This window comes from Saccopteryx bilineata, chromosome 1, assembly GCF_036850765.1.
Source record: "Saccopteryx bilineata isolate mSacBil1 chromosome 1, mSacBil1_pri_phased_curated, whole genome shotgun sequence".
NCBI lineage: Eukaryota > Metazoa > Chordata > Mammalia > Chiroptera > Emballonuridae > Saccopteryx > Saccopteryx bilineata.
Genome location: NC_089490.1, coordinates 10,265,719 through 10,290,139, shown reverse-complemented (window position 1 = coordinate 10,290,139; position 24,421 = coordinate 10,265,719). Strand labels below are relative to the sequence as shown.

Here is a 24,421-nt window from a genome sequence, read left to right as displayed (position 1 = left end):
GCTTTTAGCTGGTAATGATTCAGGTAGACTGGAAAAGCCATTTGCAGCATGCGTGGATATGAAGCTTCTGTTCTCCTCTACCTGGAGAGGTGAGACCAGGTTGCTTTTCCCTGGAGCTCTGTGACTGTGGCATGGTAAAGAGAACCTTGGGATACACTAAGCTGGGTGGCAAAGGTAAATTCATAATACAAGTTGGCAAAAGGGGGAAAGAAAGCTCTAAATTAGGAGTAGGTCCCAGCCTGAAATATGAGTGGGACGTTGAGGTAGGAGGGATAAAAGAAACACTATATATTAAGCAAAGCAGCAGAAAATAGGACTATCAACACCCACAACAGAGATCTTTGAGGGAAGAATAAAATACCTGACTATTCAGGCAAAACATAGTTAAGTGGCCCTTGTGCAAATGAGATCAGTTTACCTGCTTCTTGGAAGAAATACCCTAGGCTCATCCACAGTGTCATAGATGGGGCCGACGGCCCTGGGCACCTTCAGCCTTCAGTGGCAAACCCCAGCTTTCTGGGCAAGGTTAGGTCATAGGTGGCTGGAGCAGGGCTGGAAGAGACTGAACCCTCCCTTAGAGGAGCGAGGGGGAAGCCTACCTTCCAGTGTCCCTGTTTCCTCACAGCAGAGGCATGTAAGCCTGGCAGGCTTTATTTAGCTCAATGACCTTCCTTTCCACTATTGAAGTAGGACCCAGATGGCATCCTATGAGACCCCTTTGGGGTGTTGGAGCTTTTAAGGGTGTATCCTAAAAGCTGGTAGTTCCCCTGATCTCTATTGGGCTTTTTCTGCCTCTAGGTATCTTAAAAGCCATGCTCAGAAGATCTCGCTGAGGGATTGAGGATCCCCATCCGCCTATATAAATCTTTTCCATATATCTGGAGCTATTTGGAAAAAGACAAAACAGTGTTATTAGCTGGATCTAATAAAGAAGGTAGTAGTTTGCAGGTGAAAAAGATTTGGTGTCTCCTGTTCATCAGCCTTCAAAAGAAATGTAATTTTATTTTTTTTAAGTAAAAAGCATGATATGGTAGACCCATAGGAGTCATTGGCCTGGTGTGCAGGATTCCCGGTTTGATTCCTGGCTAGAGCACACAGGAGAAGCGCCCATCTACCTCTCCACCCTTCCCCCTCTCCCTCCTCTCCGCCTCTCACCTCCCCTCCCGCAGCCAAGGCTCCACCGGAGCAAAGCCACCCTGGGCACTAAGGATGGCCCCATGGCCTCCGCCCCAGTCGCCAGAATGGCTCTGGTTGTAACAGAGCAACACCCCAGATGGGCAGAGCATTCCCCCCCTGGTAGGCATGCCAGGTGGATCCCGGTCAGGCGCATGCAGGAGTCTGTCTGACTGCCTCCCCATTTCCATCCCCAGAAAAATACAAAAAATAAAGAAATAAAAGAAAAAATACAACAACAACAACAACAAAAAAAAAAAAAAAAAAAAAGAAAGAAAGAAAGAAAGAAAGAAAAGAGGAAAGAAAAAAAAGGGCATTTCCTTGTGCTAAAGCTCCAGGGAGCATGGAGTGACAAGCTCTGAATTTTTAAAAACACTTTTATTCATTGATTTTTACAGAGGGTGGTGGGGTGAGAAGTATCAACTCATAGTTACTTCAGTTTAGTTGTTCATTGGTTGCTTGTTGTATGTCCCTTGGTGGGGCAAGCCCAGGGGTTTTGAGGTGACCTCAGAATTTCAGGTTGACACTGTATGCACTGCACCATCACAGGCCAGGCAAGAGTAAGGTTTTCTTTTTTAGATTTTATTTATTCATTTTAGATAGAAGAGAGAGAGAGAGAAAGGGGGAGAGGAAGAGAAGGGAGAAAGGAGCAAGAAATATCAAGTCTCATATGTGCCTTGACCAGGCAAGCCCAGGGTTTTGAACCAGTGAACTCAGCATTTCAGGTTGATGCTTTATCCACTGTACCACCACAGGTCAAGATCCCATTGCCACATTTTAAAAATCACAACTCATTTGCCGGACCAGGCGGTAGTGCAGTGTATAGATTGTCAGGACTGGGATGCGGAGGACCCAGGTTCGAAACCCTGAGGTCGCCAGCTTGAGTGCGAGCTCATCTGGTTTGAGCAAAGCTCACCAGCTTGAGCCCAAGGTCACTGGCTTGAACAAGGGGTCACTCTCTCTGCTATAGAACCCCGCCCCCGCAACCCACCCTGTGCAAGGCACATCTGAGAAAGCAATCAATGAACAACTAAAGTGCCTCAACAAAGAATTGATGCTTCTTATCTTTCTGCCTTCCTGTTTGTTTGTCCCTATCTCTCTCTCTGTCAAAAACAAACAAACAAACAAACAAACAAACAAAAAACCAAAAAAACCTACTAATTTCATATTCACCTTCATTTAATGGCTTAGGTATTTACCCGGAGCTGCTCTGAAAGTGTTGAAGCAACTGAAAGATCAGAGGCGCTGTGGGCTGTTAAGGAGGGAAGCGGACTACTCACCTCGTTAGCGGGAGGATACTTCATACTAGAGCAAGAAACATCACTCCTGGTTAGTGAACAGCTTTCACTTTTTTATTTTATTTTTTTAAAAAGATTTTATTTATTTATTTTAGAGAAGGGGGGAGAGAGGGAGGGGAGGAGCAGGAAGCATCAACTCCCATATGTGCCTTGACCAGGCAAGCCCAAGATTTTGAACCGGCAATGTGAACATTCCAGGTCGATGCTCTATCCACTGCCCACCACAGGTCAGGCTGTGAACAGCGTTTATTTCTTTCTTTGTGTGTGTGTGTGTGTGTGTGTGTGTGTGTGTAAGGTAGAGAGAGAGAGAGAGGGGAGGGGGGGATGGAAGGAGAGAGGCATCAACTCACAGTTGCATCACTAGCGTTGTTCATTGATTGCTTCTCTGTGCGCCTAGACAGGAGCTCAGGCTGAGTCAGTGACCCTTTGCTCAAGCCAGCGATCTTGGGCTTCAAGCCAGTGACCTTTAGATTCAAGCCAGCGATACTGGGATCATTTCGGTGACCGCCTCCCCCGCCCAAGCCGGCGACCTGGGAAATCAGCATCCCAGGCCAGCGCGCTCCACTGCGCCACCACCGGTCGGGCAGGACAGCGTGTATCGTTAAAGCAGCCGGGATGGGACGCCGGGGTGCGGGGAGAGGGCAGCGAAGTTGCTGATGTCCTTCCTGACAGCGCTTCCCGGCGTCCTTCCTTCCGGTGTTCCTCAGGAAAATCTGCTGTCACCCCCTCCCCCCAACACGGAATCAAAGGGCTGGGATTCTGGGGAGATAAGCTTCGGGCCCATCATCCTGGGGCGTTTCTGAGTCCAAGGTCCCTTTCTGCTCCTCCAGGCCGGGACTAGTTAGTGCGCAGACGGGGTGGGCGGGGCTTAGGGGCGGGGCTGGGGGTGGGCGCAGGGTTCTCCTTGCAGCTCTAGGCACCCTCTCCCCCCCCTTTTTTCTTTTGGTGCCATGACTCGGATAGAACCCTCTCCCCTTTGAAGTACCTGGATTAAGGGTTATGGATGGCAGGGCGCTGCTCTTATTTAATCTCCATTTGCATGTAGGAGAACGGAGAGGCAGGAATATAAATATGGTCGCCCAGCCCGTGTGCTGCTGAAGGGACCTGTCCACCAGGAAGCCCACGACAGGTTCCTGCGTGCTCACCATGTTCCAGACACGCGGGCAGGACACAGTGCCTCTTCTCGTGGATGTCACAAACACCCCAGAGATGAGCCCACGTCAGGGCCGTGAACAGGGTGCCACCAACCCCTCGTCCAGTACAGGGCAGGCCATGGGGGCCGGGAGAGTGGTGAAGGCCCCCGGGAGAGGGGCGTGTTAGGTGAGATCTGGGGTGACAGTCTGATGGAGAGAGATCTGGAGCACCAGTGGGAAGGTCCCAGCTGGGAAAGCTGTGAGTGGGAGGACCTCCCCTGGGGCCAGGGAGGGAGCACTGGGGGGGAGGGAGGACGGAGAGGAGGTCAGCCAGGCCCCAGAGGCCTGAGCCACAGAGAAGAGGTTTAGGAAGGAATCCCTCCCAGGGACAAGGCAGAGAGTTCCCAGAAGTTGACTTGAGAGGACCTTGTCCTCGGAAGGACAGTGAACCCGAGGAGGTGAGGCTGGACATGAGTCAGGGACCCCCATGGGGCGGCCGTGGCTTGGGCTGAATGACAAATGAGGGTGGCTTGGAGCCAGGTGCTGGCTGTGGCTCAGGGCACAGAACACAGCGTCTAGGATGGCCCCCATGCATCTGGTAGAGACCACTGTTGGACACAGGCCCCCCTCACTGGGAGAGGGACAGCCCAGGGACAAGGGCTGCAGAGATGGACCCTGAGCTCTGGGGCCTTCCCTGGGGCCTTCCCTGCATATCCTGAGTCCTGGCAGGGACAGGGTCTGAGTGACTGAACTCAGGCCGTGGACGATGCTAAATATTAGCAAGCCGCAGGGCCCTGCCCACTCAGCGTGGACAGCCCAGGGTCTTGGAGTCGGTCCTGAAAGGTCCTGATGCCTGGTGTGAACCCCTCGATAGCCAGGTTGTGGGTTACCCTGGGTCGTGTGCTGGTGAAGAGGACAAACAGCTGTACTGGCAGCGTGTACAAAGCCTCAGGCCAGGGCAATTACCAGCCAACAAGGGTCACTTCTGCCATGAGCAGACCTAGGCACACGGCTGTGCCACACTCAGTCCTACCTGTGGTTTAGAACAAACCCTGGCTAGCTGGCTCAGTGGAAGTGTCCACCCAGCCTGTGGAATTCCCGGTTTCAAATCCAGGTCAGCGCACACAGGAAAAGCACCCATCTGCTTCTCCACCTCTCCCCCTTCTCTCTCTCTTTTCCCCTCATGCAGCCATGGCTTGAGTGGCTCTAGCAGGTTGGCCAGGGCTCTGAGGATGGCTACATGGCCTCAGGCTAAACTAGCTCGGTTGGTTGTTGAGCAATGGAGCAGCAGCTGCAGATGGGTAGGGCATGCCTGGTGGATCCCGGTGTGTGTGTGGGGCATGCGGGAGTCTGTCTCTCTGTCTTCCTGCTTCTCACCCTCTCACTAAAATAAAATAAAATAAAATAAAATAAAATAAAATAAAATAAAATAAAGACAAGCAACAGGAGTGTAGCGGCCTTTCCACACGCGGCCCTGGCCTGAGCCTGTGTCCGCCCCCTGCAGGGCTGTTTCAGCACCTGGGCCGCCCTCTGCTGCCCTGACCCCGCTGTGACCTCCAGACACCCGGGCGCGCTGTGCAGAGGGCAGGGCAGAGTCTGCGGGGTGCTCTCGGCAAGCTTTCGCTTTCTCCCGGTGGAAGGAGCCCGAGAAGGGCGGCTTCTTCACGCCGGGGCCCCAGGGCCCGGTCCTCGCAGATGCCCCTGCAGCCGGGACCAGCCTCTGCTGCGCCCATCTCTCCGCACGAGGGTCCTGACACCAGCCTTGGGTCCGGCAGCAGGTTTGGGGCTCTGAGCGTGGACTCGGGGTCTGCCGGGGTCCCTGGTCCTTCTCTCGCTGCTGCTGCGTTTAGCGTCGCTCGGGCAGTCCCGGGCTTTCGCAGCAGGTAAGCTGGTCGGGACACCGGGGATCCAGAGGAGGAAGCAGGGGGCGCGGGCTGGGAGGAGGGGCTGGGTGGGTGCGGGCAGCGCGGGGAGATAGCGGAGCTGCAGGAAGTCCCGGGAGAGCCGGGCGGGATCCTCGCAGAGAGAGGAGAGTCCGCGCCTGTCCGTCCGCCCGTCCGTGGGCCTGACCGGGCACCTGCCGCACGTAGCGCCGTCTTCGGTCCGGAGCAGGAAAGGGTGGGAGGGATGGAAACGAAGGTGAGTCACAGAAGTGCGCAGAGGAAGCGCAGGTGCTGTGTTGGGAGCACGATTTCCAGAGGGCAGTGGGGGGCTTAGTCTGTTCCGATGCTTCTCAGCGAGTCCCCGCTGTCATCAGGGGGCTAGGGGCGGACAGAACTATGAGCAGGGGCCCACACGTCCTTCCTGGAAGGGGACTGAGTCTGCACCCTCTGTCCTGGGGAGTCACCGGTGGTGTGTAAACAATGGACAGGAAGAGGGGCAGTGTCTCCCATGGACGCCAGCTGATGAAGAAGTAAGGACTCCTACCCCCCCACCCCCCCTTCTCAGTGAGAGAAGAGAGACAGACTCTCGCATGCGCCCCACCCGGGATCATCCGGCAACCCCATGTGGATCCATGCTCAAAACCGAGCTCTTCTAGCGCCTGAGCCAGAGGCTCCACGGAGCCATCCTGAGCACGCTGGAACCAACCAGCCTTGGTTGCAGGAGGGGAAGAGAGAGAGAGAGAGAGAGAGAGAGAGAGAGAGAGAAGGAGGGGAAGGGTGGAGATGCAAACAGTCACTTCTGTGTGCTCTGACAGAATCACCCCGGGACTTCCCCGTGCCTGGACGGTACCACTGAGGCAACTGGCCAGGGCTGGATTGTTTTTTCTGAGCAGCTTGTCCCTGCGCTGTGGGTGCCGTCCTGGGGTGGGAAGGGATGGATGTTTTCCCCTCAGCAAACGTAAGGGTTCTCTGGCTGCACAGAGGCCTTCAAAGAAGACGGGAAAAGCCCATGTCAGTCCTTTCCTGGTATCAGGGTGGCGTGGGGCCCACCACGCCCTCAACGTAATGACCCAGGAGGGAAGGCTGTGCTCAGGCTGGGATAGCTGCCAGCCCCCAGCGCTGTGGTCCCTTGCGAGGTCCCCGAGCTCCCTCTGCTGGTCTCACCCGCCTCCCGCCCGGCGTCTCCCCAGCTCGAGGCGGACATGGAGCGTCTCTGCAGCCTGGCTGTGCGCCGCCATCTCAGCTCCCTGCTCCTCCTCCTCCCGCTGCTCTCTGGCGCGTGCACAGGTGAGTGTGTCCCTCCTCCTCCTGCTGTGCTTGGTGGGTGGGAGCCGGGAGAGTGGGGGAACATGTCCCCCCTCTGCCAGCTGTCTTCGTCCCCCCCGCCCCCGCAGTGGTGGCTGTTGGTGGAGGCCTCTCTCTGGATGCTCCCCAACCACTAACTGTAGTCAGACATTTAAGAACATTTACCAAACCACGTTTTACAAGTCAGCTATCAGAAATGCAAGAATACTCTCCCATCGCTCTCACTTCCTTTCTCTTTTTAGCGCACGTGTGTGCAACAGAGACACACAGACAGACAGACAGACAGGAAGGCAGAGAGATGAGATGCATCAACTCATAGCTGCAGCACCTTAGTTGTTCATTGATTGATTTTCATACGTGCCTTGACCCAGGGGAAGGAGTTTCAGTCGAGCCAGTGACCCTTTGCTCAAGTCCACTACCTGGGCTTCAAGAAGCGACCATGTGGTCATGTCTATGCTCCCATGCTCAAGGTGTTGACCCCGTGCTCATGCTGGTGAGACCACACTGAAGCCAGTGACCTTGGCTGGGGACATTGGTCTTTTGAACCCTGGGTCCTCAGCATCTCATACTGACTCTCTATCCACTGCGCCACCGCCTGGTCAGGCTGAGCTTTCTTTCTTAACAAGCAGTGTTTTGTGCTCCCGTGAGTGATGGGAGTGAGGACAGGATTGTAAAGGAAGTAGCAATTGTCTCTAGTTTTTGGGTCACAGGGAATTCAGCAGAGGAGAAGGACAGGGCACCCACAGTTAGGGGCGGGGTGTGGCTGAGTGACCAGGAGCTCAGAATTGGGCCACAGGTGTGTCCTTGCTCAGTTTCCAGTCCTGTCCTAGGAGGACCAGGGTGGAGCTTGGTTCTCAGAGGGTGGTCCCCGGGCATCCCTGCCAGCTCCCTGGGGAACGACTTGGAAATGCACGTTCTCGGGCCCCAGACCCGCTGCGCAGAGGCTCTGGGGCGGGGCCCAGTGACCTGTGTCCAGGCCCCCTGCTGATTCCGATGCTCCCTGGACGAGAGAACCCGGCTTACAGCCCTTCCCGGAGGGGTGGGGACAGGAGCAGAGGGGGATGAGGGGGTTATTTTGACATCCTTTTGGGGTCACAAAGTTGTGGCCAGAAAATGGCCCTGATTCGGAGTCGTCACAGCTCAGCCCAGCAGAGCCAGTTAGATTGTCACTTGTCCCCACCTGCCGGGGCCCTCTGCCTGATGGCGTGTTCCGGCCTCCATTCGGCGTGTCCCATTTCTCTGTCTTGTGTCTGTGTCCACAGAGGAGTTCTTGGTGTATGGACCCGCAGAACCCATTGTGGCAGTGCTGGGCGGGAGCATCTCACTGCCCTGTGGCGTGGAACCGGGCATGAGTGTGGAGAACATGGAGCTGAGGTGGTTCCGCTCCAAGTTCTCTGAAGCCGTGTACGTCTATCAGAACGGCTGGGAGCAGACGGAGGAGCTGATGGCGCAGTACGCGGGGCGGACCTCGCTGGACAGGGAGTTCCTCACCCAGGGGCAGGCAGCCGTGGTCATCCACAAGGTCCAGGCCTCCGACAACGGGCTGTATTCCTGCTTCTTCAGAAAGGGACGCTTCTACGAAGAGGCCACTTTGGAGCTGAAGGTGGCAGGTTGGTCACTTGATCGGTACTCTGGGGTCCTGGAGTTGGGGGAACCTGGAGGACAAGGTCATTCAGCCGCTCATTTTGCAGACGAGGAAAGGGGGCCCATCCGCTCATCTGCTTACTCAGTATGGTACATGGAGGCCCTCCGCTGTGCCAGGTCGTGTCCTGGGCCCCTGGGGTATTCCAGTGACCCAGAGGTCCCTGCCCTGTAGAGTTGTCATCTGGAGACGGTACACAGACGCATAGTTAGATGGTAGGTTAGAGGGGGTGTCAGGGGGTGGTTAGGTCTTAGGATAAAAGGTCAAGAGGAGCAGTGGGAGGGGCCCAGGGTGTGGGGCGGGGCGGGAAGGGAGGTGTCACTGTCACACACGGGCTCTGAGGGGTCCTCTTGACAATCTGAGCAAAAGTTCTGAGGAAGTCGGGGGTTAGCGGGTGCTTATCTGGGGTGAGGGTGCTAAGCTCAGGGAGCACTCCGTGTAAAACCCGAGCCAGGAGTGAGCTGTGTGTCTGGGCTCCTGAGGAGGCCACTGTGGTTTATCTGTAAGATGAGTGACTGAGTGGGAGGTGGTAAGGGGTGACCATACCGGAAGACAGACCCCTGGTGTGGGTGGGATTGCTGCCCCCTCCCGCAGCTGTCAGGGAAAGTTCACAGGGAGTGCTCACTCCAACGGGCGCTTGAGTTCACCAGCCAGCGTCCCACAGGCCACTTGAGGTGTCCGGACGGACTAGGAGGTGAGGAGGCAGGTGACTGTGGTTTCCAGCAGTGAACAAACGAACAGTCCGTGTGGCCGGAGTGTGTGGCCCAGAGGAGCACAGGAGGTGGGAGCTGGGGTTGGGGTTCAGCAGAAAGAGCAGAGCGAGGGGAGGCAGCCACCAGCTCATGGGGACGGTATGCTATGGACTTTGGATGCATCGCTGGGAGAAGTCTACCACGTGGTGCGGACGCACTCCCCTTGCAGAGGTGAGGATGTCCGGGGTGAGCAGAGCTGAGGCGCAGGCGCAGTTACGTGGTGGGGAGGGTGGTCGCCTGACTGCGCGGACTGGCACTGGGTTGGGCAGGGTGCATCAGAGAGCTCATGAGGTTTACAAAGCAGATCCAGCTGAGTGAGGAGATTTGGGGACACAGACGGTTTTCAGGGAGAAGACTGGGCTGCAGAGACTCCCAGGGTTTTGCTTTGGCTTCTGGGGAAAGACTTTTTCGTGTTAAGTAAGCATTGCACCAGAATGCGAGGCTCACCAAGCGATCTACCGGATAGCCAAGCAGACGCGACCAGTGCACGCATGTGTCTGATGAGCGATTACTAGTTCTCAGGAGAGAGGACGTGAGAGCGCCGCTGTCCCACACAGTTCACCCTATATTTACCTGGTAATTGGGGTCTTTATCACAGGAGGTGGTTTTACAACTTAGAGCACGTGCCCCCTTGCTCTACCCCTGCCCTCCCACAGGCAGGGGGACAGTGGGGTGCTCCCTGCCCCGATGTTGACATTTGAAAGACATGGTTCTAATTCTCCCCCCCCCCCCCGCAGGTGTGGGCTCTGCGCCCCGAGTGCACATCACGGGGCCGGAGGAGGATGGCGTCCGCGTGGCCTGCAGCGCCTCAGGGTGGTTCCCGAAGCCGCAGGTGCAGTGGAGAGACCTCCGTGGGGAGAAGTTGCTGGCCTTCTCTGAGGCCCACGCCCGAGACGCTGAGGGGCTGTACAGCGTGGAGGCCGCCCTGGTGGTGAGAGAGCGCTCCGCGGGCAACGTGACCTGCTCCCTGCTGAACCCCATCCTGGGCCAGGAGAAGGCGATGGCCATCTTCATCCCGGGTCAGTGCTGCTGGTCGCCCCGCGGAGCTGGAGGGGGCGGGGTCTCCCAGGGTTGAAGGAGGGGGGCGGGGTCTCCCAGCGGAGCTGGATGAGGGGGCGGGGCCGTGATCCCGCGGGGCGGGGCTGGGCTGTACTGAACTAGGATTCTGATGGGTCCCTGGCTGGGCGCAGAGCCGTTCTTCCCCCAGGTGTCTCCCTGGCCACCAGGAATGTGGCCTTTCCTGGGGAGCCTGGCCGTGCTGGGGATCCTACTCTTTGGGGCTGGCTATTACACCTGGAGACAGCACTCCATGTGGGCGAAGGCGCGCAGAGAACAGGCAACGTTGCGCGGGGCTAAGGAGAAGGACAGGCAGACTAAGGAGGAGGCGTTGAAGACCAGAGGTAAGGCTGGTGGACGTGGAGGCCAGTGCCGGGAGGGACAGGCCGGTGGCCATGCCAGACTCCAGGGCTTCAGCGCTCTAGGGAGACACAGGGCCCTCAGCCCAGAGCAGGAGGCTGCGGAGATTCAGGGAGGGCAGCTGGAAGCTCGGGGGTGGGAGGTTGGAGTCGGAAGTTCTGGGGTAGAGAGAGATCCTTTGTCGTGCATGCCCAGGCTCACTGTCTTTCTGGGAATTCAGGATGGTTTTCTCTCTCTTTCAGATGAACTCCAGGCTCAGCTTGGTAAGTTCTGCTTCTTCTCCTGATCTGTTTGTGTCCCCTTCATGGGACACATTCTGGTTCTTTTTTCTTTTTTTAAGTGGGAGGAGGAGAAATAATGAGACAAACTCTCACATAACATCTGGGGCTCATGCTTTAATCAAGTGAGCTATTTTTAGTGCCTGAGGAGATACTTCCAATGAGCCGTCCTCAGTGCCCAGGGCCGACACTCAAACCAATTGAGCTACTGGCTGTGGGAAGGAAAGAGAGAGAGAAGGGAGAGAGGGAGGAGTAGAGAAGTGGATGGTTGCTTCTCCTGTGTGCCCTGACTGGTAATGGAACCCGGGACGTCCATATGCCAGGCTGAAGCTCTATCCAGTGAGCCATCCGACCAAGGCTGACATTCTGGTTCTTAGCTCTCGTGTTTCCTGTGTTGTCTTTCAGAGTGGAGGAAGACAGTTTACCTGGCTGGTGAGTGACTCTCCACATGTCCTTGGTTCTGTTGTCCCACCTGTGCCTGGGAGTCCCTCTCCTTGTTTCTGTCTCCTTGTTTCTGGGGGTGCAAGTGGAGCCCGTGGGATGTAGAACCCTGGTCCCCGGGCTCTCTGGGCTGCGGCTGCTGTCCCCCAAAACCCCCCAGTGCTGGGAATCAGGTTGGACGGAGGCCCCGGAGACTGTCATCATCCCGAGTCTCATTCCCGCCCTGACCCACCCACCGTCTGGCTAGTTTTCTAGTCTTCAATGCCCCCTGCTCCCAATCAGCACCTGGAATGCAGCCACGTAAATAAACGGGGTCAATCAGTTTAGGATTGTGGCCTCCTCCCCCCCTGAGACACCAGCCAGGGAGTCTGTTCTCCCCAGTCCCTGAGGTGCTTGCTGATCAATATGTCGTGGGGGGACCGGGTTACCACACAGGGGATGGGATGGAAGGGGTGTCAGTGCCCGAGGACAGAGATGCTTATCTTTAGAAATAACTGACCTGAGAACGATTGACTCCTTTACCCCAGAGCTCACCTCACATCCTTGTCTTTAAGTTAATCCACTTTGTGACTTATACTTTTTATTTAAATTAATGAGAAGAGGGAGGCAGAGACAGACTTCTGCATGTGCCTCAATCCAGATCCACCTGGCAAGCCCAGTAGGGGGTGAACTTCTGCCTATATGAGGGTTTGTTTGCATCATTGCCCGGCAACCGAGATATTTTTAGTGCCTGAGTGGGGCTATTGAGACATCCTCAGCACCTGGGGCTAAATTGCTCAAGTCAATCAAGCCTTGACACCTGAGGAGAAGAGAAAAAGAGAGAGAGAGAGAGAGAGAGAGGCAGAGAGAGAGACAGAGAAAGAGAGAGAGAGAGAGAGAGAGGGAGGGAGGGAGGGAGGGAGGGAGAAAGGGGAGGAGTGGAGAAGCAGATGGTCACTTCTCCTGTGTGCCCTGTCTGGGAATCAAACCCAGGACATCTACATGCCGGCTGATGTTGTACCACTGAGCCAGCTAGCTGGGCCTGAGTTACACTTTTATTAGAAACAGATTGGACAGAAAAGTGTTTTCATACAACTAGGGAATAATTTATATTTTATTTCCTAAACGTTTTCAATACCGACTATGATTTTTCACCCCCAATGGCAACCCTAAGCAGCAAGGGACACAGGAGATTCTGAGGTTGTTTCAGCACAGGACAGCTAAGCGGCCACCCACAGGTCACACGGCTGCGGCCGGCAGTGGTGGCACTCCGCCTGTAATGAGGGCTTCCTGGCTGGGGTCGGGGTTTCCCGCCACCCCTGCTGGCCGCAGGTGACAGAGGCCGTCCCCTCCCAGCCTCTGCCTGTGGGTGGTCTCCCCTGTGGGACAGAGGAGGCAGGAGACGGTGCTGAGCAGGCTTGTTGGGGCTGAGCTCTCACTGGGGTGTGTTCCCTTTCAGCCTGGAGGAAGGCCCAGCTGTATGCAGGTAAGGGACTCACTTCCTGTGGCCTCCCCTCCGCAGCCTCCACCCTGTCCCCTTCTCTGTCAGTGCACCCCACACCAGGGTGGGGCTGGCGTCCCTGCTCTCCTTGTCACGTGTGTGCCCTCCATCTGAGAGTGCAGGGACCCCTCACTGGGACACAGCTCTTCTGCACTGTGGGCCCGTCCTGGATTGCAGGTCACCGTTAGGGTCAGCCATCCGTCCTGAACACTCCCTGTTCTGTTGGTACTTCTTATCGTTTTTGTATTTTTCTGAAGTGAGAAGCGGGCAGGCAGGCAAGCAGACCACCTCATGTGCCTGACTGGGACCCACCCGGCATGCCCACCAGGGGGTGATGCTCTGCCCATCTGGGATGATGCTCTGCTGCAACTGGAGCCATTCTAGACCCTGAGGCAGAGGCCATGGAGCCATCCCCAGCGCCCGGGCCAACTTTGCTCCAATGGAGCCTTGGCTGCGGGAGGGGAAGAGAGAGACAGAGAGGAAGGAGAGGGGAGGGGTGGAGAAGCAGATGGGCACTTCTCCTGTGTGCCCTGGCCGGGAATGGAACCTGGGACTTCCACACACTGGGCCAATGCTCTACCACTGAGCCAACCGGCCAGGGTCTCTATTGGTACTTCCTGGTGCAGTGACAGAGGAGAGGTCAGTCATGAGGACAGATCAGCGATGTCTCTCTGGAAGGTGTCAGCGGTGCTGGGCATAGGACATGGGCATCTTTGGGGGGGCACAGCAGGGTCTCTCCTGGGAGCTTTCAGTCTCTCTGGGGAGCAGAGGACAGGTCAATATATATAGGTTCATCTATACAGATAGAGAGTTGATTTTTTTTCTTCCACCAACCGTGAAAAGAAGAAGAAAATCTGTTAGTGTCTGTCCTCTTACTGAACGCATGTCTTTCCTGCTTTGACCTCATCTCCCTTCCCAGCCTCCTCTCTGTTGCCTCCTAACTGGGCGGGACTTCTCTGACCTGGATCCCGAGTTCTCTGCACTCACAGCTCAGTCATCCTCCGAGTTCAGCCCAGACAGGCTGCGTTCTCTCTTCCCACGGCTTACAGACAACTTACAAGTTCAGCTTAATTCGTTCTTCATTAATAAATGGACATTCCCCCCCCCCCTTAAGTGAGAAGTGGGGAGGCAGAGAGACAGACTCCCGCGTGCACCCTGACCGGGATTCACCTGGCAAGCTTCTTATGGGGCGATGCTCTGCCCATCTGGGGCCATTGTCCTGTTGCTTGGTAACCGAGCTATTTTAGTGCCTGAGGTGAGGCCATGGAGCCATACTCTGCACCTGGGGCCAACTTGCTCTAACTGAGCCACAGCTCTGGGATGGGAAGGGAGAGATAGAGAGGGAGAGAGCAGGGGAGGGAAAGGGGTGGAGAAGCAGATAATTGTTTCTCCTGTGTGCCCTGACCAGGAATCGAACTTGGGACATTGACATGCTGGGCCAATGCTCTACCATGGAGCCAAACGGCCAGGGTGTAAATGGACATTTTCATACCCAGTTCTTTTCAAGAAAACCTAGCGTTCAGGATGGTTGTCTGGCTCAGGACTCGAGAAAGCAGCTCTGATACTCAAGTCTGGGTCCCTGTGTTCAGGACGGTATCTGGACTCTCAGTCTCTGAGTGTTTACATTTATGGCTTAACTTTCATGGGGAGGTGGCAGCGTGACAACTGTGTGTGTGTGTGTGTGTGTGTGTGTGTGTATCAAAAGGAAACAAATGCACCAGCTGAGAGTTCCCCAAACACCTCCCCTGTAAATCCTGCATCAGTGTGTTTCAGAAAAGTAGGTTCCGACCAATGTCTGCAAATCTCTGACGTGACACGTGGCTCTCTTGCAGATTGGCGGCAGGAGAAGTTCCCGTCCTGTGAGTGACTGTGTTTCTATTTATCAAGTGAGAGGCAGAGGTGGTGGGATAGACTTCCCGCATGCACCCCGACTAGGCTCCAGCCAGTAACCCCAGTCTGGGACAATGTTCTGCCCATCTGGGAGGGATGCTCTGTTGCTCAGAAACCCAGCTATTCTAGTGCCTGAGGCAAGGCCACGGAGCCATCATTAGTACTGGGGGCCAACTTGCTCATTCTAGCCATGGCTGAAGGAAGGGAATTGAGAGAAAGAAAAAGAGACAGAGAGAGAGAAAGGGGAGAGTGGGAAGGGTGGGGAAGCAGATGGTCACTTCTCCTGTGTGTCCTGACGAAGAATCGAACCAGGGACTTCTACACGCTGGACTGATGCTCTACCACTGAGCCAACCAGACAAGGCCGAGTGACTGTGTTTTCTGGGTGCTCCTCCAGCTGTCCCCACAACCTCGGCCCTCCTCAGTGCTCTGTGGTGACGGAGACACTGGCGCCATCCCTGGAGCTGGGCTATCCTGAAATCTCCAGGGAAATGGATGGCTGAGGGCTTTAACCAGGAGAGGGGTCTGATGTTCTGTTCTCTGTGTTTCCTGTTCTGGGATGGACGGACCCCTTGTTTAAACCGTGTTCGGGGCTGGTGGCTCTGGCTGACACTGGCGGTTAAATAGATATTCCTCACTGTTGGTGTCCAGGCTGGTCCTCAAGGTCCATGTGACACATCTAACCCCAAATAAGTCCTGTGGTTCCTTCTCCTGTTTGGAGGGCACTGGGCTTGAGTCACAAGGCTCTCACCTCAGGGGGCTTAGCCGTCCCCCCATGTAGCTAAGTGTTAGGGGGGATTGGTGCCCGTGTTGAGGGGCGGGACAGGGCTTCTCAGAGTTTGCCCCTCTCTCTGCAGGGCTCGTCACCCTCAATCCAGACTCTGCTCATCCCGGCCTGGTCATCTCTCATGAAAAGATGAGTGTGACCTTGAAGGACTCCCATGAAGACTCATTTTCTACCTGCAGCGTGCTGGGCCTTGAGGGCATCACATCAGGGCGCTGGCACTGGGAGGTGGCGGTCACCGACGGGGACAACAGCGAGTGGGCTCTGGGGGTCTGCAGGGGGGACGTGAAAAGGGAAGGCTGGTACAGAGAGTCCCCAGACAGGGGGTTCTGGGTCGTGGGGCGGTTTGAACATGGCTATTGTGCCTGGACTGTCCCTGACACTGTTTTTGAGAAGAGGTTTTCTCACAGGGTGGGGGTTTTCTTGGACTACGACGCAGGGGACGTCTCCTTCTACAACATGACTGATGGCTCCCACATCTTCTCTTTCCCTTCAGCCTCCTTCTCGGGGATCCTCTTTCCATACTTCATGTTGATGTCAGGGGGTGTGTCCCTGGCCATCCGCCCCAAGGTGGGTGGTCCCGAGGGGCTCCCTGTGCCCCTGAGCCTCCCAGGGGAGGGGCTCAGCTCAGCTTCTGGTGTCGATGAGGTTGAGTGTCCTCTCCTGTCCTGCAATGTGGAGCCCACGCTCCCGTCACTGCTCTGACCCCCTCCTGACTTTCCTTCTGAAGATGAACTTTCCTTGTGGCTAAAGCTCTGAGGTCAGTCCCGCCAGGTGGAGTGCCACGCTCCTGCCTGGCGTGCCGGCTCCGCCCGTGCGGTGACAAACACCATCAGGTCCAGGCTTGTGCTCGGGCAGCAGGTTACAGAAGGTGACCAAGCTGGTTTGGGACAGGCCATATTTTGATGTGGAAGTTGTTTTCCTCTCTGGAGTGAAACACATTTCATGGCCTCGTTATACTGTTTGAACTCAAAGGGGGTGAGCTGCTCTGCAGAACTGAGTGGGGCTTCCTTCATCCAACTTGGGTTTGTGCAGAAAAACCGCTGGGCCCAGTGAGGGTCGTCTGCAGATCTATTTTGGGGGCTCCTCATGATCTGAGTAGAAAAGTTGGCTCTCCAGAAATCTCCAGGGAAATGGATGGCTGAGGGCTTTAACCAGGAGAGGGGTCTGCTGTTCTGTTCTCTGTGTTTCCTGTTCTGGGATGGATGGAACCCTTGTTCAAACGCAGTAAAGTATCTGTTACGTGTGAGAAGGCTGTGCCGTGTTAATTTCGGGAACCAAGGAGAAGCCCGTGGGCCCCCCTTTAGTGTGTTAGTACCGGGCGGAGAGAAGAGAAGGCTACCCGGGTTCAGTGTGAATGAGTGACCCAGCGATCCCCTTCTGGGACTGTATCTGAAGAAACCGAAACACTAATTCAAGAGGACACAGGCCCCTATGTTCACTGCAGCGTTCTTCCTGGGAGCCGCGATGTGGGAGCAGCCCAGTGCTCATCAGTAGGTCACTGGATAAACAATCTGTGCTATATTTCCTCAATGCCATACTCTTCAGCTGCAAAAAAGGAAGGAACTCTTACCTTTTGCAGCAGCACAGAATGAGCTGGAGAATACTGTATGATGTTAAGTGAAATAAGCCAGGCAGAGAGAGACAAATAGCGTATGATGTCACTCATGTGTCATTGAATGAACTAAGTCAGCTAACAAACAGAATAGAAAGTGACTGCTGGATACAGAGAGCAGCCTGCCAGCGGTCAGAGGGGAGGGGCCGGGGGCCTGGTGAAAAAGGTGACGGTGTAATCATATCAGGTTCAAGGCCTGAGTGATGAAAGCCTGTAGCACCGTGAGAGGCAGGCGCTGGTGCGAAGGAGAGAGGTTTCTTCAAGAGCCGGCAGCCTGAGAAGACAGAGGAACGGCTGTCCCCGAAACCCCATGAATCTCTCGGTGCAGACAGGGTTTTTATGAGGAGGGAGACGGAGAGGGAATCAACAAAAATAGAACAAAGCAATCAGAAGGAAGGGGTTGGGAGTTCTCTGCTGGGTGCGGGTGGCTGGGACTCGTGCGGGCAGCTCGGGGTGTTCAGATCACTGGTGGAAGGTCCAAGAGTCTCCCGGAACCGGAGTATCTGAGGCTCGGGGTCTGCTTCTTTGGTTGTTACAGGGACTGAAGCTAGCAAGTGAGTTATCGAGCAGGGGCGTTGTCCTCTGCAACAGGTGACCCCACATTCCTGCAGTCAGGTTGTCCTCTGGGCCTTAAGCAGGACTCAGAAGTGACACCGTCAGTGTGGTGGGAGTGAGGAGGAGGAGGCAGTGTGAGGTGGGGTCATGTAACTCCTGCTTCCGTTTATTCTTCTTGCTCTGACGTTAACCCGTGATGCGCACCAGCTGAAGGGGAAACAGGCTTTCCACCTGTCACCTGTACTTGGCCAGGGGAGAAAGCACTGGATCAATCACATATTGTCATTACAGACTACATCACTTTGCTCACTGAACTAGCAGTATTGAATCATGGTTAGAAGAGCCACAGTGTGGATTTCACATTCTACAGAAACTCTTTGATAAGCTTACCCTGTAACTATATTCTTATTTAGCTCTATGTTATGGTAGTCAGACTAAGGTTAGTCAATAAGCAGTATTACATATTCATTCCCAGTGACAAAGGGATTAAACATGCCTGGCCTGTGGTGGTGCCGTGGACAGAGCGTCAACCTGGAACGCTGAGGTGGCCGGTTTGAAACCCTGGGCGTGCCTGGTCAAGGCACATAGGACAAGCAATCTATGAACAGCTGAAGTGAAGCGACTGTGAGCTTGTACTTCCTGTCCCCCCTCTCCTCTCTCTGCAAAATCAGTGAGAATCTTTACCAGAAAAGGGATTAAGCAAGGGACAGATCATACCTAATGGAGAGACAGCAGTGTGGTGGGAGGTATGAGAGAGGGAGAGGTGGGGAGGTAGAGGGCGGCAGGGGGAGGTGGTGGGGGGTCAAGGGGATGAATGGTGATGGAGAGGCTTGGGAGGTGAACACACAACATACAATATACAGATGATGTGTTGTGGAATTGCACCCATGAAACATGTAATTTCATGAACTAATCCCACCCCAATAAAATCAATACAAAACAAGTGAATGTCTTTCTAAGGGTTAAAAAGAGAAAGGTGAGCGTGAAGAAGAGAGTTTCTAGGTGCAGGGTGAAGGGCAGAAAGCTGTGGCCGGGAGCATGCTTCCAGTCATCAGTGTATGGCCTCTAGTACTCCCAGGTCCAGTGGTAAGGTTAGTAATAATAATAATAATATTAATAATAATAATAATACCACAGCAAAGAAAAGGAAGCAGGACCCCAGGGACTCTGAGCTGCAGGAAGGAAGGTGTGCTCACTCTGCCTGCAGAAAACTCTGATTGGCTGTGGTTCTCTCTGCAGAGAACTCTGATTTGCTGTGGTTCGCTCTGCAGAGAACTCTGATTGGCTGTGGTTCTCTCTGCAGGGAACTCTGATTGGCTGTGCTTCTCTCTGCAGAGAACTCTGATTGGCTGTGCTTCTCTCTGAAGAGGGAAGACCAGAGTGGGAAGTGGAAGCCAGGAGTCAGGCGATCAGATCTGACCTGCCACTGGTTAGAAACAAGGAGAGAAGTGGAAGCTTTGCATGTCTTCTGTATCTTCTCTGTTGTGTGGTTGTTTGTACATAGTAACCACTGTCTTCCTGCCTCTTCTCTGTACCCTTAGGCGTTCACAGAAGTTGTTGGGGGTTATGTTTAGATAGTCTTTAAGGTGACAGTCAGCTGGGCTGTGACTGTGAGGCAATTTGCAATACAGATAGAGCAGCGTTAGATACAGTGCCTGGGACTCTCTGTCTCCTCATTCTGTGGAAAGGGTGAGAGTTTCTTCACTTGTCAATGTAGGTTTGTCTTCTTATTTATGTATTTATTTATCTTATTTATTTTTACCTTTTTCTTAAGTGAGTGAAAGATGGAAGACCCCTATATGCCGCCAATGTGCGAATGAACAAAAGAGCAATCAGCCGAATAAACAGAATCAGGCTTTATTGGGAGCTCCGGGCGAGTTCACTGACCCTAGGACGCAGGTCTGTGAAGGCTCGCCCGGGTTAGGACTTTTGGTTTTTTTATATTTGCAGGAGGGGGTTGGTAACGGCCAGCGGGATGGGGGTTTGGTGAAGCGTGCAGTTCCCGGAACAACCTCAGGGATGATTCCGAGGACTTGGGCGTGTGCGGTTTTGGTGAGATTAGCACTTGCCGGAAAATTCAGGGCAAAGGAGGGTTTCACAACCCAACCCAAGGCAACTACTGGACAGTGAGAAGCAGGGAGGATGAAAGAAAGATCCCTGCATGCTCCCCCACTGGGATCCACCGGGCATGGCCACCAGGGGGCGATGCTCTGTCTATCTGGGGCCGGTGCTCCTTTGCTTGGCAACCAAGCTCTTTTAGAACCTGAGGCGGTAGCCATGGTGCCATCCTCAGTGCCTGGGATCAACTTGCTCCAACTGAGCCATGGCCGTGGGAGGAGAAGAGAGCGCGAAGGAGAGGAACCAGAGAGGGAGGGGTGGAGAAGCAGATGGGTGTTTCTCTTGTGTGCCCTGACTGGGAGTGGACCCAGGACATCCACACGCTGGGCTGTGGCTCTACCACTGAGCCAATGGGCCAGGGCTGCAGAGGATCTTAGTGACAGTCTTGCTGGTGTTTTTCTAGCTTTTTATTTCATCATATCAAATAGAAAATTTTTTAAAAAAAATATTTTATTTATTGATTTTTAGAGAGAGAGGGGGAGAGAGAGAGAGGGAGAGAGAGAGAGAAGGGGGAGGAGCAGGAAGCATCAACTCCCATATGTGCCTTGACCAGGCAAGCCCAAGGTTTCGAACTGGCAACCTCAGTGTTCCAAGTCGACGCTTTATCCACTGCGCCACCACAGGTCAGGCTGAGAGGAATTTTTTTTGATCAAAACTATTTTTTGAAAAGGGATACAGGGTCAGTGCTGTGGTCGAGGCTAGCCCCTCTTGGGACCCCTCCCCACTGCCCAACACCACCCAGAGTGCCTCTCAAAGATTCCTACCAGCCCTGGCAGGTTGGCTCAGTGGTGGAGCGTCGGCCTGGCGTGCAGGGGTCCCGGGTTCGATTCCCGGCCAGGGCACACAGGAGAAGCGTCCATCTGCTTCTCCACCCCTCCCCCTCTCCTTCCTCTCTGTCTCTCTCTTCTCCTCCCGTAGCCGAGGCTCCATTGGAGCAAAGATGGCCCGGGCGCTGGGGATGGCTCCTTGGCCTCTGCCCCAGGCGCTAGAGTGGCTCTGGTCGCGGCAGAGCGACGCCCCGGAGGAGCAGAGCATCGCCCCTGGGTGGGCGTGCCGGGTGGATCCCGGTCGGGTGCATGCGGGAGTCTGTCTGACTATCTCTCCGCGTTTCCAGGTTTGGGAAAAAAAAAAAAAAAAAAAAAAAAAAAAAAGATTCCTACCAGATCTAGGATTCTGGGGAACACAGTTTGAAAACTGCTCACTTTATCTGTTTTCTAAAATCCCCTCCTTTGCTAAGATCCAGGGAGAGGTGACCTGGGATCCTGCATCGGTGCTCAGTCCTGCCTTGGTCAGGTGTGGCTGCAGAGGGCACGGGGCAGGGGGAAGCCAGGACCTCAGTTCTCAAGTGTTCACTGAATAGCTCGAGTGGACAGTGGGGCTGACCCTCCTGTTTCGTCCGCAGGGGAGGGGGCGCCGGGTTCAGGACGGCAGTGGGCTGGCGATCCCACACCTTATGTGCCGGGACGGAGACGAGTGCCCTCCCGCAGTGAAGACATGACGGTGCCCCTGGGGCGCCCAGGGAGGGTGATGGCTCCCACCCCAGCCTGGCAGCTGTGCGCTGGGTCGGTTCAGGTCTCAGCTGCATCCGCAGGCCTGCCCACTGGGCTGCACTACCGTGCTCTCCGCATCCGCATCCTGTGACTGCCTCGTTCCAGCCACAAGGGTGGGCAGGGTGCAGGTTCATATGTCCCGGACCTCAATATTTTGTTTATAAACAAGTCTAGGGTTAACTCCAACCATTTTTTAAAATATAGGTGTTCCCACAGCGTCCCACAGACAAAGGTTTCCCTGCTCCCCCCACCCCCGGAGCTCTGCCTCCTCCTCTTTTTTTCAATTCTCCACTTTAGATGACGGAGTCTTTGCTTCGGGGACCATCTCTCTATGGGGGACTGACTTCTCAGTAGAGGTGAAGGTGGGGAGCCCCTGACACCCCAGGAGTGCTCTGGGCGGGTGGATGTGGGCGCGGGCTCCCTGAATCCTGCCCATCTGAGCCCAGGAGCTCCGTGGGTGAATGTGACCTATTACCCACCCCCTGGCAGAAAGGCTTCCTTGTGACGTGGGCACTGCCTGGACCTCCACCCACCGAGGATGTTCAACTCTTGGCGGCGGGAAAGGAGGAGCAGGCTGACCCCCGTTTTCCAGGAGGCAGAGTGGGGTCTGTGGCTGGGAGGGCCCTTCAGCCGCTGCTGCCTGTGCCTGCCCCCTGGGTGCAGCTCCAGGGCCGGGCAGGACCCTCACTGGTCAGTGGGGACAGCAAAGGGGAGAGCCCAGGGCCGGGCAGCCTGGGCACAGTCATTGGGCGCCCTTCTTTCTGCTCTCCACTGCTCACATTTTTTTTTTTTTTTACAGAGACAGAGAGAGTCAGAGAGAGGGATAGATAGGGACAGACAGACAGGAACGGAGAGATGAGAAGCATCAATCATTAGTTTTTCGTTGCATATTGTGGCACCTTAGTTGTTCATTGATTGCTTTCTCATATGTGCCTTGACCGTGGGCCTTCAGCAGACTGAGTGACACCTTGCTGGAGCCAGCGACCTTGGGTCCAAGCTGGTGGGCTTTTGCTCAAACCAGATGAGCCCGCGCTCAAGCTGGCGACCTTGGGGTCTCAAATCTGGGTCCTCGGCATCCCAGTCCGATGCTCTATCCACTGCGCCACCGCCTGGTCAGGCTCCACTGCTCGCATTTTTAGCCAAGAAAGGATCACTTCACAGGAGGAGGGGAGAGAGTGGGAAGTGGTGAGCGGGTTAGTGAACAACTGGGACCTCCAGCTGTGAACTAGGTGTTTCTGGTACCACTCACTCTGGGTCTCCGGACACCTGAAGGCAGAGTTCCAGGAGGGACTGCGCAGAACTGACTGGCGGGACAACCCAGGCTGGTCAAGGGACAGTGAGGATGCTATTTGCCTCTCAAGAGGTAGACTTTGTGGGTGGCAGGAGGGCAGGTGCAATGCATGAGGACAGTGATGGTAAACGCAGGTGGGCACAGGTGTTTGTAGGTGGGGACAGGTGGTCAAAGGTGGGTGCAGGTGGGAGCAGGTTGGTATAGGTGGGTTCAGGTAGGTGCAGGTGGGCACATGTGGGTGCAGGTAGGCACAGGTGTGTGTAGGTGGGCATAGGTGGAAACAGGTGGGTTCAGGTGGGCGCATGTGGGCACAGGTGTGTACAGATGGGCACAGGTGTGTGCAGGTGTGTGCAGGTTGGCCACAGTTGGCACAGGTGGGCAGAGAAGGGTGTACGGGTCAGAAGGGCTGGGATGAGGTTAGGCACTGAGCTTTCCTGAGAAGGAAATGGGATACAGAAGTCCAGGGGGTACAGGGGACACCTGCAGGCTAATCCAAGGGTGCAGGGCGGAGTCTGGGAGCAGCTCACTGGGGCGGGAGATGTGGGGAAAGGAGGGGACCGCGGTGGCCTGATTCCACTGCCACTGGTTTCTGAACACCAGGGACACGGAGCTCAGAGCCTCGTGCTGGGAACGCTTCTTCCTGTCCCTGTGCACGTGTCCCCTTTCACATTGTGTACGCAACGCTCTGTAAACTCTCCCGAGTGTGAGCTGAGGAAGGAGAGGCCACTCCTCCTGTGGTCTGGGGGTGGTCGCAGCAGAGGGGAACAGGGCTGACCCTGTGGGGGTCGGGCGGTGAGCCCTCCAGAACCCGCCCCTGGCTCTGCATTCGCCCCGCTGAGCCCCCTCCTCCCAGCAGCTCTCAGGGGGCTCAGCCGGCAGCAGGCCCCTCAGGGTGCGCTGGGCGGTGGCCTCTCATCTCTGAGAGGGGACCCCAAGAGCTCTGGGTTGTCCCACACCAGGGCCACCTAGGCCGCCAGTCTGCCTCTGCCCCGTCCGTGTGCACCTACAGCCCCCACGTCCCTGGGTGTCCCTGGTGCCCACATCTCTGTGGAGGGGGGTTGTCACCAGGCAGAGCAATAGTTAGGAACCTGGGGAAGTCACCCCTGTAGGGACTGCTAGGGGGTTCCTATATGAGCCCCTCCCCCGGGCCCATTTGTCCTGGGTCCTGTGACTCTCGGTAGCCCCGTCCTCCCCTCCCTTTCTCATTCCCCCTGACCTGGGGACCTTTCAGAGAGACTGGCCTCTGTGGACTGATCCTGGCTGCTCCCTGGGGGACTGGGGACTCCTCCCTCCCTCTCTCCCTCCCTCTCGTGTCTGGGCTTCTGGGACAGCAGTTGTCACCCTGCTGTACCTCCTCCTCTAGCCCCTCCTGACTGGAGTGGGGGCGGCTCCCCCTGCCTCAGACTCCCCACCCGCAGTTCCGTCATCGTACAAACAGCCCCTCTACAACGTGGAGCCGTCTCCGTGGAATTCTGCTTCCTGCGGGGACCCTCGGTCTCCACTCTTCTCTCCTCGCCCTCAGCGGGCTGGGCACGGGCTGGTTTCCCGCGAGGGGAGGGGAGGTGCCCCCGCACTCGGGGCTGTGCTCCGTCTCAGCAGAAACCGGGGGCAGAGTCTCTGCTTCCTTCTCCTCTCCGCCCCTCCCCCCCCCCCCCCCCCCCCCCCCGGGCTCAGCCTTCAGCCCCTCCCCCTGCCTGACAGTCTGGCTCCGGCCTCTGAGTCAGTGCCCCAGGCTTTCACCGAGGGGTCAAGTGCCCACCGGCCTGGCCGTTCTCAGCTTCCCATTGCCGGGCGATCTGGAGCGTCCCCATAGGGACC

General features: G+C 55.8%; 1 protein-coding gene across 1 annotated transcript; it reads left to right on the top strand.

The window, feature by feature from the left end:
* The first annotated feature begins 5,167 nt into the window (after positions 1 to 5,167).
* On the top strand, positions 5,168 to 16,726 carry LOC136324563 (butyrophilin-like protein 1). Its single transcript, XM_066257669.1, has 10 exons — positions 5,168 to 5,487; positions 6,678 to 6,774; positions 8,210 to 8,402; positions 9,924 to 10,205; positions 10,377 to 10,586; positions 10,845 to 10,865; positions 11,286 to 11,312; positions 12,760 to 12,786; positions 14,634 to 14,660; positions 15,548 to 16,726. Exons 1-10 carry the CDS (start codon positions 5,300 to 5,302, stop codon positions 16,177 to 16,179), a joined length of 1,704 nt encoding a protein of 567 aa, XP_066113766.1. The 5' UTR covers positions 5,168 to 5,299; the 3' UTR covers positions 16,180 to 16,726.
* The last annotated feature ends 7,695 nt before the right edge of the window (positions 16,727 to 24,421 follow it).

Excerpts from the sequence above, each read along its gene's own strand:
- LOC136324563 (XM_066257669.1), top strand. The coding sequence starts at position 5,300 with ATGCCCCTGCAGCCGGGACCAGCCTCTGCTGCGCCCATCTCTCCGCAC. Across the intron at positions 8,403-9,923 it reads TTTGGAGCTGAAGGTGGCAG|GTGTGGGCTCTGCGCCCCGA; the intron begins GTTGGTCACTTG and ends CCCCCCCCGCAG. Across the intron at positions 10,866-11,285 it reads TGAACTCCAGGCTCAGCTTG|AGTGGAGGAAGACAGTTTAC; the intron begins GTAAGTTCTGCT and ends GTTGTCTTTCAG.